Genomic DNA, 13,691 nt, shown 5'->3' with positions numbered 1-13,691 from the left:
GTCTTCTGGGCATTAATATTGATGTCCTGTCTGGATGGGGTCTCTGGAGGCTGGGGGAAGCCAAATGTTAATGGGTGCCTTTATGAGCAACTGAACTGAACTGAACTTATGTGCAGAGCCCTCTGCCAGCACCCACCTCACAGGCACACATCTCCAAAGCAAGAATTCTTGTAAATTCTTGAAGAAGTGTAAACAGCCTTGAAGAAAGTGCAAACAATCAAAAGTTGAAAGACACATTTCATGATGCTCCTTGTTGCCCAGGAAAGCCCTTGGTGTGACCTTGACACTTTGTATCTGCCTGATCTGATACAAACTGTGCCTATAAGATGGGGAAGCTGTTCCACAGAAAACCCTGCTTTATTCTTCACTGATGTAACTTGGGCTGTGTGGAAAGCTGAAATTAAGCATTTTGAGAATTTTCACTTTTTTATAGAAGAATTTTGTAGATGCTCCCCACCACTTGGGAGTTTCAGAGAAACAGCTGTTATTGGCCCAGGGCTTCTCAGGAGCACCTGTTTACTCTAAATGAGCTTGACCGGGACTGCCTCCCCCAAGTCTTCAGCGCTGTGTTAGTGGTGAAGTGAGCAGTGGCAGGAAGGGCTGGCACACAAGAGGCCATTGCCTCCACGAGGTAGTGTGAAAGGGTGGGCAGCAGTCGCCCTTTCTTGGCACTGACAACCAGCGAAGGCCCTGGGATGGTGGTGGACTGCCACTGCTGACGTGGGCTGCAGCCGCCCTGCCAGGGAGGCCTGGCTCCAGCTGGTTGAGGGTCGGAGCGCCTGGATGGTCTGGGTGCCCTGATGTCACATCTCACTTCCCCTAGATGTTACCATAAGAGAAAGATTTAACTGGATCTTTTCAGGTAAAACAAGAGGGGACGCTGAGAGCGGAAACACTCACTGGGGAAGTCCCCTGAGACAAAAGGATCCTCTTCGGTGTGGATCCCAGGAATGGTCTAACTCTGTCCAGTGTGCTTCAGTGTTTCACGCAGAGCTGTCTGGCTGTGGTGGCAGGTCCATGCTATTGGCACCCCCCCCCCCCGGAAAAGATAGGCTCCAGCGGGGCCAAGGCTGGAGACAGCGGCACGTGCCTGGGGCAGGGGTCCTCTCTGACGGAGCTGGGGAACTGGCGCCTCCTGCCATTGGCAAAGTCCACCTACTGAGAAAAGGAGCTCCACAGCACAGTCGCAAGATTCCTGGATCCATTTCCACATCCTAGCGTTTGTTGCTAGGGTGTCTGAGGGACAGCAAAGAAGCAGAGGGGGTAGGAAGACCTCCCTGGTGGAGGTCTAGGAAGACGGGACCTGAGACGCAGAGCAAGTGGAGGTGGCCCTGGAGGGGACAGGACAGAAGCCTGAGCTGGAGGCTGGAGAAAAAAAGGACGGAGGAGGCGGCGGCAGGTCCTAGCAGGCGCTCGTGGCTCCAGGTGGGCACCTGGGCTCCAGCATCCACACTCTGCTTTTCTGCTGGAGGCAGTCCAAGGCTCCTGGCCCACAGGTACCTTCTCGTTAACCACCCCCAGACTGCACTCCTGCTCTGGCTTTCAGACGGTCCTGTTTGCGCTGGTGGATGCCCACATGTAACTGCTGCAGGTCTTTTCTTAAAGTGGACGTTTCTCCCGACTTGGATCTGTAGACTTTCGAGAGCAGAGCTGGCATCTCTTCCTTGTTCCATGGGGACCTGCCACCACTAGACAGGGACTGGTGCAGCATTGGGACGAGGTCTTATCCTTCCCTACTAGGGGCCTGACCATGAGATGCCAGATTCCAGAGAGGAGGGCACGCAAGGGCAGGGGGCAGGACTGAGAGGGTAGAGAGAGGGTAGAGAGAGGGTGAATGAAGGAAAGCACGGGGGTGAGCAAAGGGCCAAGGTTCCATCACCCCAGAAATGCATCGTAGTCCATGTACCACACCAGCTGGCCAGAGTCTGGCAGGACGCCCGAGATGGGCCACTTCTTGGGCTCGTGGCCCACGCGGCTGACCAGCATGGCGATCTCACGCTTCATCCTGCCCATGACCAGCACGACCACCTTCCGGGCACGGTTGATGAGGCGCAGGCTGAGGCTCATGCGCCGGTGTGGGCTGGAGGGGCTCGTGGTCAGCACCACCAGCTGCTCGCCATCCAGGCCAGTGGGCGACTGCGGGAAGAGGGAGGCCGTGTGCCCGTCGGTGCCCATGCCCAGCAGCACCAGGTCAAAGCTGCCGTTGGTCACGAGGGCAGAGATCTCCTCGGCATAGGCCTGGGCACCCTGGTCCTCCTCGGCGCAGAGCCGCTGGCGCCGGTGCACGGGCATGGGGTGGACGTTGTAGTGGGGGACCCGCACGTGCTGCAGCAGGTGCGTCTGCAGGCCCTGGAAGTTGGACTCGGGGTCCCAGAGCGGCACGCAGCGCTCGTCCACCAGCCATAGGTGCGTGTGGGCCCAGGGGAAGCTGTAGTGCTCTGTGGCCAGCTGCTGGAACAGGGCCACCGGGCTCGAGCCACCTGAGAGAGCCAGGTGGAACTCACCAAAGCGCCGCACGGCCCGCACAGCGGCGGCCTCGATGTCACCCGCCAGCCTGGCGATCAGCTCCTCAGGCCAGGCCGAGATCAGCGGGCTCTCTCGGTACTTGGCCGTGAGGACCTGGAAGTCGCTGGGCAGCGGAGCAGAGTCTGGGCCCAGCACCAGCTGCTCCGGCAGCAGCTGGGAGAAGGACAGGTGGCTGCCGCTAAACTCGAAGTCCAACAGCTGTCCGTTCTCTGCTCCTCCCGGGTAAAAGCGTGGGACCTCGTGGGCCAGGCTGTCCAGCAAGGGCGTCCAGAAGACCCAGGAGGCCAGCAGGTTCTCCGTAGTGACAAAGGAGTCCTTCCGGCAGTGGAAGATGTGAGAGATGAGCAAGGAGTAGGCATCCTGCTCCCGCACAGGGCTGTAGGCATAGTAATCGGAGAGCGGGAGACCGAAGAGGCGCAGCCCGGGCCGGCCCTCCATTTCCTTCCAGCTGGTGGAGGGCAGGGCCGGCCAGAAGAGGTTCCTACTGACCAGCACGGCAGGGCTGTCCAGCTCACCGTGGCCGATGTAGAAGATGATCTGCCGGGGCAGGCAGTGGCTCTGGGCAGCGACCCAATGCTTCTCACTCTGGACACAGAACTCCTGGTTCTTAAACAAGATCCGCACATAGCTCACTCTCTCGTCCAGGGCTTTGCCCGACATCAGGATGAACGGGACGCCCTCCCAGCGGAGGTTGTCTATGTGAACGAGGATGCCTGGGATGGGTGACAGGGGGACAGCGGGAGTGACGCTCCAGCACAGGACCCGGACCTCCCAGCCGGCTCACCTTCCCCTTTCCTTCCTGCTGGCCAGCCTCCTTTTCTCTGATTCCTCCTCTGGGAACCTCTGGCCTTGCTATGCTAGCCTCACCCCCACCTCTCACCTCTTCTATTATCTTCTCTTCCCAGTCAGTGCTCAAAAAGCAGCCTCATGGGCCACCTCGGACACACACTGCCCTTGAGGGGTCTCTCAGGGCCATTGTCCCCAAAGGGGAGCTGGGCTGAGGGGCTCTAATTGGGAGATTCTGTAAGAAGTCTCACGGGGCAGGGGTGGGGGTGCAAGGTGGCACTGATGCTGAATAGGGGTGGGGAGAGGTATTCCTAGGGAAAGGTGCTTCCTTCCTGTCTGTAGAGTGCTGAGGGTGCGCTGAGGCCATCAGATATGGCGGGGTGGGAAGGAGAGGGGGAGCCAGGCGTCTCAGCCACAGGCCTGCAGGGAACCACTGTGCAGCTGAGGAGGCCTGCAGGGGGCCATGGTGGTGAGAGTCAGACACAGAGCGCCCTTCAGACTGAGCTGCAAACCTGGTTTTCCCACAACCTATCTCTGTGTGACCTTGGGCAAGTTTCTAGCAACTTCACTGAGCCTCACAGCCCCTCACCTTTAAGTGAGGATGACGACACCTGCCTGATGCGTCTGCATGAGAGGGTTAGACGGGATGATGTGTATACAGTGCCGGACACGCAGTCAGCGCCCGCCCAGCAGCTGCTGCTCTGGTGCTGGGGGTTGTGATGTCAGTCTGAGCCTGTGCAAGTGCCCCAGTGGGCACCGGCCTGCCTGGCGTGCTGCATGCCAGCCAGGTGTGCCCCCGGCCTGCAGCCTCTCTGGGGGCTGGATAAGCTCCTTAAGAGCAGAGCCAGGTCTGAGCCCAGCTGGGGGAGCCCTGGAAACATCCGTGGACTAAACAGAGATCACCACTGAGGTGTCTGTCCCTCTGTCCAGAGGGAGCCAGCAGGTGACCCACTGCTTTAGGCTGGCAGAAGGCCAGGGAGGCAGGGGCATCTCTTACTCGCCTCTAAGCACCTTGGTAAAATCCCACTTTCAGCCCCTCCCGACCCACCCCGAAGGGGTCTGTGTTGGGAGGACTGCTTCCACCTGGGGGCGGGCGGGGGGCGGCCCAGCAGCCCGTGCCTGGCCCCGGGGGCCCACCTGCGAAGGTCGGCGTCAGGCTGTGGAAGTTGTCTGGCTTCCGCAGCTCCCTGCGCACCTGCCCGCTGTAGGCCTGGTACTGGCCCAGCACGGCGCTGTGCCTCTGCAGGCCCCGCAGTGCCTGGAAGACCTGGAGCTTGTGCTGCAGCACGGCCTCCGGGCTGCTGATGTTGACGGGCAGCTCCATGGCCACCAGTGTGAGGACCTCCGTTAGGTGATTCTGCAGGACGTCGCGGATGACGCCGTACTCCTCATAGAAGCTGATGCGGCCTGGCGGGGGGGTGGGGGAGGAGTCATAAGGACTGGGCACGTGGCTGACCTCTGCCTATGCTTCCTGTGCCCACAACCACACTCCCTAGTCTGGAGTGCCAGAGCAGAACAGGGCAGGAAGGGGGCGGGCGGCCCTGAGCCAACGAGACCCACCCCACCAGGAGGTGTCAGACCCTGTGGGCCTCTCCAGGCCTCTGCCTGGGGAAGGTTCTGGTCCCAGGAAGCTAAGCATCGTGGTGAGGGCCTGGGCAGCTTGCTGGTGCGTGACCCTGGGTGACTCACCTGACTTCCAAGTCTCTGCTTCACATCCTGCCATCAAAGGGGGCTCTCTGTCACCCCCTACCAAGCCCACACAGGTGCTGGGTCCTTGCCCTTGGCTTATAGTTGGGGAAAGCGGGGGAAGATGGGAGGGAGGAAAAGCCAATGAAGACATTATAGACAGAGTTCATGGCAGAGGGTAATAAGGAGTCCGCTCTGAGATGTGCAGGGGCAGCCCTGCAAGAAGCCAGGCAGAGACAAAGGGAGCTAAGAGAGGAAAAGCCTGAGGCTGGACGAGCTTGGCTGCCAGGCGCCAGAAGAAGGGGAGCAGGAGGGCGAGGCTGGGAGGGCGGGGCTTGTAGGATGAGGGGTGGAGGCTGCCTTGTCTCCAGGCTCAGGGGAAGCAGTGCAGGGGCTGAAGCAGGAGAGGCAAGACCTCCACACAGTCACTCCCCGGCCTGCTGTTGGGGGGCGACTGCAGGAGACCGTGTGGTGTCCCAGAGGCGGGGTGGGGGGGTGGTGATGCTGGGACCTGGATGGGTGGTGATACTTGGACCGGGACGAAAGTGATGGAGTGCAGCAGCTGGAGAGGGCGGATGGCGCTTCTGGAGTCGGAACTGACTGGACCTGCTGACCCATGTGGCACTAGAGGTAAAGAACATGCCTCCCAGTGCAGGAGATGTAGAGATGTGGTGGGTTCCATCCCTGGGTTGGGAAGATCCCCCAGAGAAGGCAACGGCTACCCACTCCAGTATTCTTGCCTCGAGAATCCCATGGACAGAGGAGCCTAGTGGGCTATGACCCATGGGGTCACAAAGAGCTGGACATGACTGAAACAACTTAGCATGCAAGCTGACCCATGCGGGCGAGCACCAGTGAAAAGGTGAAGCCAAAGCCAGCTTCAAGGACTCAGGGTGGTGGAGGGGGAGTTGGCTCCTGGGAAGGTGTCTGCTCAGGCCTGAGCAGAAAACAGGCATGGTGACATTATCTGAGATGAGGGGACTGGGTAGAGGAAGGGGTTGATGGAGGGGAAACCAGGTGTATTTAAGCTTAAAACATACAGGTGGAAATGGCAGGTGGCCAGTGGATGGGGTTACCGAGCAGGTAAAAGGAGGAGACACATAGGAAGAACAGCAACCACAGAGCTTGGCAGTGACATCAATGCTCACAGCGCCTGGCACAGCGTGGAGACGCCAGGCACCCCTCCCGTTACACCCACAGGGTCTGGCACAGCGGGTCCACCACCATCCCTGTCTACACGAGAGGAAGAAGTCAGAGGCCCAGGGCTGGGGTGAGCAGTCAGGAGCTGGTTAACGACACACGTCACACTTCCTCCTCCAGGGCTCAGAACCACCTCTGACTACCAGTGACTCAAATACATACAAGCCAGTGGTCAAATGCCACAACCCCTCACATGGCACGGCTCACATTCTGCTGACTTGCCGAGACTCGGGCCAATTCACAGCCTTACGTACAGAGAAAGGTGACATCACCACCAGAAGAGCAGCTGTTTATCGAAGGTTTGCGTGCGTCACCTATAACATGGGATCAGCTCTGTCACCCAGCAGCTTCTGCTCGTCTTTCAGGTCTTGGCTTCCAGAAGATTCTACCAAACTTTCAGCCTGCCCTCCTGGAGGGCCCTGTCTTTGGCTGCTTCCCCTGACTAACATGGTGCTGCCTGTTATTTGCTCTTCCTGCCACCCTGATGCTCCATCAGGTTAGGACAGCATCTGTCTGCTCCCTGCAGCATCTCAAGCATCAGATACAGCACTGCAGTCACTCCGCAGAACACTGTGTGGTTGGGAAGCTGAACACACACGCCACCAGGGACTCACCTAGGAGGTTCCATGTTCAGAGAAATAAAGTTGACGATGTAATGTAAATATATAAACTGCTTTGAAAATATAATATGACCAGGATAAACAGAATTGCAAATCAATGAAAAATACAAGAGGAAATAAGAAATTCCATAGACAGGTTTTATGGATTACGAAAGGTCGGGGGAAAAGAAAAGTCAGTTATTAGAAGACAGATCCATGCAGATTATCCTGCATGCAGGTTAAAGAGACAGAAAAGACTCAACACACACACGTACACACACACACATAGCATGATGACTCTTCAAAATTAGACAGCATGTTTTCGGCAACTGGATCCACACAGAAACGATAAAGAAGCAAGGGGAAAGTCCACCTAAAACCTGGAATATAGAGAAGAGGAATTGGGATAGGACTAGCGGAGGGACCCAAGGTTGGCAAATTCACTGGTATCTATCAGTTCTGTATGTTACCTAGATTGTGTGTGTGTGTCCGTGTGCCTGCTCAGTCATGTCTGACTCTGTGATTCCATGGACTGTAGCCCGCCAGGCTCCTCTGTCCATGGGATTCTCGAGGCAAGAATACTGGAGTGGGTTGCCATGCCCTCCTCCAGGGGATCTTCCCGACCCAGGGATCGAACCCGGGTCTCTTGCATCTCCTGTGTTGGCAGGTGGATTCTTCACCACTAGCGCCACCTGGCATTGTGTAATCACTCTTTTTTTTATCCGATCAATACTTAATTCAAACCAACACAAAGAAATGTCCCCTGGCCCACCTGCCCTGGCCAGGTTCGGGCCAGCTGGACGGTGAGCAGGGACCACCTGGCCTGAGTTCAGCCCTACAGGCCAGGCGTGGCAGTGGGGCCAGTGTCACGGGGCAGGAAGTGAGGCCCATAGTCGGCTCCTGGGAAGGTGTCTGGTCCTCGGGAGTGGAGCGTCAGTTTGCAGCTCTGGTCAAGGAGGCAGAACCTGGGACACACAGGACAACCAGCCTAGCTGTTGCAGCCAAACTACCCCAAGTGCCCCCCAGCTGGGAAACCAAGGCTCAGCTCCCAGCCCCATGGGGGTCTGGTCTCCAAAGTCCTCACAATATCACTGAGAAGACATCAAGAAAAAGATAATAGATAACAGCAATAATGGCAGATGTGTATCAGTCCATTTACCCCTCACAGTAACAACATGTACAGAGGTACTGTTATTACCCTCATTTTAAAATGTACAGAGGATCTTCCCTGGTGGTCCAGTGGCTAAGACTCTACACTCCAATGCATGGGGCCCAGGTTTGATCCCTGGTTGGGGAACTAGATCCCGAATGCCACAATGAAGAGTTCACACGCCACAACTAAAGATCCTGCCACAATGGAGACCTGGCACAGCCAAATAAACAAATACATATTTCAATATATAAAAATAAATACAATGTAAGGAAACTGAGGTTCAGAGAAGTCAAGCAACTTGCCCAAGGTCGCACAGCTGGTAAAGGGGGAAAAATGAGATTTGAACCTCGGCAGCTGGCCCCAGGGGCTTCCCCAGTGGCTCAGAGATGACGAATCCATCTGCAATGCAGGAGACACAGGAGACAGAGGTTCCATCCCTGGGTCAGGAAGAGCCCCTGTAGAAGGAAATGGCAACCCACTCCAATCCTCTTGCCTGGGAAATCCCATGGACAGAGGAGCCTGGTGGGCTACGTCCACGGAGTTGCAAAGAGTCAGAAACAACTTAGCCACTGAACAGCAACAAAGCAGGTCCCAGAGCTTGCCATTCTCACCACCTCCCTGGCTCCCTGTAACTTCCCACCCAAACAGCCGCACGGCAGAACAGGGCGCCTGGCATGGGGCTGAGCAGCACGGGCTCTTGGTGGCTTTCAGAAGTGGAGGCTGGTGGCTGAAGCAGGAAACCAAGCTGGGCTTTTTGGTTGGGTGGGGGGTCGACGCAAGGGGTTAGCGGCTCAGCACCTCATGGGCCAGGAAAGGTGTGAGGAGGACAAGGAGGGTCGTGTCCCTCGGCTGCAGTCAGGCGGGGAGTGCCTCACAGGTATGTGGGCCCACAGTGACCAAATCTTGTCATTTATACAGAGGACATGAAAAACTGGATCATTAAGTACAATCTCGAGTGTACAAATAATTCAGATTTTTTAAATTGCTGTGTGTCTCAAAGAACTGTATGTGGGGGGCCGACTCTGCCCCTGAGCCAGGTCCTGGTTGGGGTGAGAAGCATAAGCCAGAGGGCGGAGGCCCCGACACACAGGTCAGATGATGGATGGGGGTGAGCCTGGCTAGTCTGGCAGAAGCGGCCAGTCTGTGATTCAGAAGAGCAGAGATCAAGAACAGATGGAAAGGGCTTTGGAAAGGAGATTGAGGGCCTTGAGGAGCTATTAAAAGTCCTCGACCTTACCAGTTAAGCAGAGTTACTACATGATCCAGCAGCTCCAATCCTAGGTGGATACCCGAGAGAAAAGAAAACGTATGTCCACACAAAAACTTGTACACGAATGTTCACGGTGGCCTTATTCATGACAGTCAAAAAGGATAAAGAACTCAAATGTCCACTAACTGATAAGTGGATAAATAAAATGTGGTGAATCCATCCACACAGCAGAATGTTATCTGGCAATAAAAAGAAATGAAGTGGATAGCACTGAAACATATACATCACCCTGCATAAAAAAGACAGCCAGTGGGAATTTGCTGTATAACAGAAGGAGTTCAACCTGGTGCTCTGTGATGACCTAGAGGGGTGGCATGGGGTGGCAGGGGGAGGGGACATATGTATACTTGTGACTGATTCATGTTGATCTGTGGCAGAAATGAACACAATATTGTAAAGCAATTATCCTCCCATTAAAAATAATTAATAAAAAAAAGAAATGAAGCACTGACACAGGCTATACAGTGTGGATGAACCTTGAGAACATTATGCTCAGTGAGAGAAGCCAGACCCAGAAAGTCACATATTATTTACATGAAATGTCTGGAATAGACAAATCCACAGAGATGGGGAGTAAGTTTATGGTTTCCAGGGCTGGAAGGATGAGGGGCGTAATCAGAGGGTGGCAGCTAATCAGAGTAGGGGGGATACAGACCTTCTTTTGATGAAAATGTTCTACAACTGATTGTAGTGATGGATGCACAGCTCTGTGAATATACCAAAGCCCACTGAACTCTAGACTTAAGTGAATTATATGATGGGGGCTCAGCAGTAGAGAATCCACCTGCCAGTGCAAGAGACTTGGGTTGATCCCTGAGTTGGGAAGATCCCCTGAGATGGGAACGGCTACCTGCTCCAGTATTCCTGCCTGGAGAATCCCACGGACAGAGGAGCCTGGTAAACTACCGTCCATGGAGTTGCAAGGAGTCAGACACAACACAACTCAGAGGCTAGACAACAACAAATTGATATGTGAATTATCTTTCAATAAAACTCTTTTTTTATTAGAGTAGGGAGGTAGAACCCTGAGAGAGGTGCTATGAGAAGATTAAGCCATCTACGATTTGCAAAATGAACAGAGAGGGGACAGGTGGGAATGAAATCAATGAACAGCTTTGGCTGCAACTGAAACAAGTAACAAGTAACAAGGGCTACAGCAAACAGTGAAGCATAAAGACACTGAGTGGATGAGGGAAAACTGCATGATGACTGGCTGGATCCATGAAAGGCCGTGCAGGATTATGGTCTGCAGTCTGTGCAACCAGGCTGCGTGGGTTCAAGGACCTGCTGTGCCTTCTTTTAGCCCTGTGACTTCGGGCAAGTGATTCCACATCACAGATAAAAGAGGACTGGCCGCAGTGCCTGTTCTGTGGGGCTGCTGTGAACATCAATGAGCTGACATGTACATGGGGCATGGGGCAGTACCTGGCATGCAGAAAGCACTGACACACACTGGCTAGCATTTTCATTATCACAGGGGCTGCAAGAGAAGGTCTATCAAAGATAACTGACAACCCAGAGAACAGCCACTATTTGAAAATGAAGAAGTTAGAGGGCTTTCCTGGTGGCCCAGTGGTTAGGAATTCACCAGGGGACATAGGTTTGATCCCTGGTCCAGGAAGATCCCACATGCTGTGGAGCAACTAAGTCCGTGTGCCACAACTACTGAGCCTGCCCTCTGCAGCCCTCGAGTCTCAACTACAGAGCCCACATCCTGAAACTCCCGAAGCCTGCTCGCTCTTAGAGCCTGTGCTCTGCAAAGAGAAGCCACTGCAGTGAGAAGCCTACACACTGCAATGAGGAAAAGCCCCTGTTCACTGCAACTAGTGAAAGCCTCACACAGCAACGAAGACCCACCATGGCCAAAAAAAAAAAAAAATAGAAAAGGCAGACAGTATTTCATGAGAACAATGCAGTGATGGTTTAAGTTCCAAATCTGTTGGGTCTGACATGGTGATATACATCCAGTGAAAATATTAGTATCTCAGAGGCAACTAGAGATTATATATATAAGACCAGGGCTTGGAAAGGCAATGAATGCTGGAGATACACTAAATTCCATCAAATCAAAAATGAGACAGAAACTAAGGTCTGGCTTGAAGGAGTTCACATTTTAGCTTCCCAGGTGGCTCAGTGGTAAAGAATCCGCCTGCCAATGCAGGAGATAAGGGTTCTATCCCTGAGTCAAGTGATCCCCTGGAGAAGGAAATGGCAACCCACTCCAGTATTCTTCCCTGGGAAATCCCATGGACAGAGAGGAACCTGGCAGGATACAATCCATGGGGTCACAAAGAGTTGGACACAACTAAGCGACTGAAACAACAAGATGGAAACAGGCTGCCAAGTCAATTCTATCACCCCATCCATAGTAGACCCAACTTCAGAGAGGCTCGAATATATAAAAATGTGTATCTTGGAATCAATGAATTGGAGTAGATTTAGGATCGTAAAGAGGACAGTTAAAGCTTTGAGAGCAGATGAATTTTTGATGGAGAGAACACAGCAGAGTCTTAAAGAGTCCTGTTATCTGCTTACTAGTCATTAGCTCAGCAAATCCCTAAGTGGCCCTTTTCCTATTTTTATCCACTCTCACTCCTGGAGAGGAGGCATTCATAGGTTTACTACCCGCTGTGTAAAAGAGAGCTTCCTTCATTCCTTAATTTCAAGCTTGGGGGTGGGAGGGGAAGTGAGCCTGTGTTCAGTACAGCCCATATATTTGTGGACTTAGATCCTTTCCTGAGGAGCGGTCTTTCCAGTTAAAATGGAGTGATCAGGCCCATGGCTGGAACCTCACTGGGGAAAGGCAGGGCAGTAAAGCCCAGGTGGGGGCTGGTCCTCCTGACAGCACCCAACAAGGTGATTTTTTTTCTGGTTACCACCAGTTATTGTGGACTGACTTTTCCTGAAAGTGACACATATGACTCCTAGTATATTTCCTAGGTTGAAAATTGAAGGGTAAAATCCCATTGGTATGTGAACAAGGGGGACTTCCCTGGTGGTATAGTGGATAAGAATCCACCTGCCAATGCAGGGGACATGGGTCCAATCCCTCGTCGGGGAACTAAGATCCCACATGCCGAGGAACAACTAAGCCTGAGAGCCACCACTACTAAGCTTCCGTGCCCTAGCGCCTGTGCTCTGCAACAAGAGAAGCCACCGCAACAAGAAGTCCACACACCGCAACCAAGAGCAGCCCCTGCTCACCACTAGAGAAAGCCTGAGCACGGCAATAAAGACCCACCGCCACCAAAAAAAATTGATTTTTGAAAATACGTGAACAAGGATAGAATAAAGCGTGCATGTGTGTGCCAAGTCGCTTCAGCTGTGTCTGACTCTTTGTGACCCTACGGACTGTAGCCCACCAGGCTCCTCTGTCCTTGGGATTTTCCAGGCAAGAATACTGGAGTGGGCTGCTGTGCCCCCCTCCAAGGGATCTCCCCAACCCAGGGATCAAACCCCCTCCCTTAAATCTCCTGCATTGGCAGGTGGGTCCTTTACCACTAGCGCCACCAACCAGCTTCATGGAAGACAATTTTTCCATGGGGTGGGGGAAGACGGTTTCAGAATGATTAAATGTACATTACATTTATTGTGCATTTTATTTCTATTATTATTACATTAGCTCCACCTCAGATCATCAGGCATTAGATCCCAGAGGGTGGGGACCTCTGGAACAAAGCACCACCAGATTGGACAACTGGGAGAAAAGACCAACTTGGCTCCTAAATTGTTCAAACACTGAACTCATCCGAGTCACAAGACTGCAGGTATGGGAGACCCATCACTCTACTCCTGGGTCATGTTCACCTTCACAGCCTCCCGGGCAGCACCCCATGCAAGGTACCCTGAGAAGAACAGCTGCAAACCCACCAGAAGAGCAGGAACAGGGAAGACGGGGGCCCGATGTGGACAGAGTAGGAATGTCACCAGTGACAGATGCAGCTGTTGCGAATTTTCTGATAAACAGTCCAATAAGATGTAAAAACAGCCATAAGGTCATGTTGACCCATCTGGTCTGGTCATTCCACTTCAGAAGCACACTTAAAGAAAAAATACTTCTTAGAACGCTCGTAAGTGTTCTATAATTAGATAATGGTTGCGTGACTGTGTGAATATAGTAAAAACTACTGAATAGCACCCTTTAAAAAAGGGAAACTTTTACGGTATGTGAATACCTTAATTTTCTTAAAAGCTTGCAAAGTACTATTTAAAACAGCAAAGAGTGGAAACAACTGAGATGCCTAATAATAGAACAATTCATATTCTGTGATATAAACAGGACTGAACAGAAACACACAGAGACTGAAAGGGATACATTATGCAGGCTGTCAATACATGGAAATTTTGGTACATGTGTAAGTGTGAGAGAGAGAAAATATTAGGTAAAGAATGGACATAAGAGAGAATTGGAGATCAATTACCGTCTTTATATAACCCAACACAAGTCACCTACAAGTCACCCGGTGCCCAG

General features: G+C 53.2%; 1 protein-coding gene across 2 annotated transcripts in view; it reads right to left on the bottom strand.

Annotated features, from left to right (window-relative positions):
- Positions 1-219: 219 nt before the first annotated feature.
- Positions 220-13,691, bottom strand: part of H6PD (hexose-6-phosphate dehydrogenase/glucose 1-dehydrogenase) — a 34,785-nt gene continuing 21,313 nt past the window's right edge. For both annotated transcript variants that reach the window (XM_040263361.1, XM_040263360.1), the window contains exons 4-5: positions 4,450-4,719; positions 220-3,239 (exon numbers count right to left, since the gene is read on the bottom strand). In XM_040263361.1, coding sequence (XP_040119295.1) covers positions 1,876-3,239; positions 4,450-4,719 — 1,634 coding nt within the window. In that variant the 3' untranslated portion in view covers positions 220-1,875. The remainder of the gene's footprint in view (positions 3,240-4,449; positions 4,720-13,691) is intronic.

Source organism: Oryx dammah, unplaced genomic scaffold, assembly GCF_014754425.2.
Source record: "Oryx dammah isolate SB20612 unplaced genomic scaffold, SCBI_Odam_1.1 HiC_scaffold_21, whole genome shotgun sequence".
Classification (NCBI taxonomy): Eukaryota; Metazoa; Chordata; class Mammalia; order Artiodactyla; family Bovidae; genus Oryx; species Oryx dammah.
Note: the sequence above shows the minus strand (reverse complement) of the source record. Positions and strands in the feature narration are given on the sequence as shown.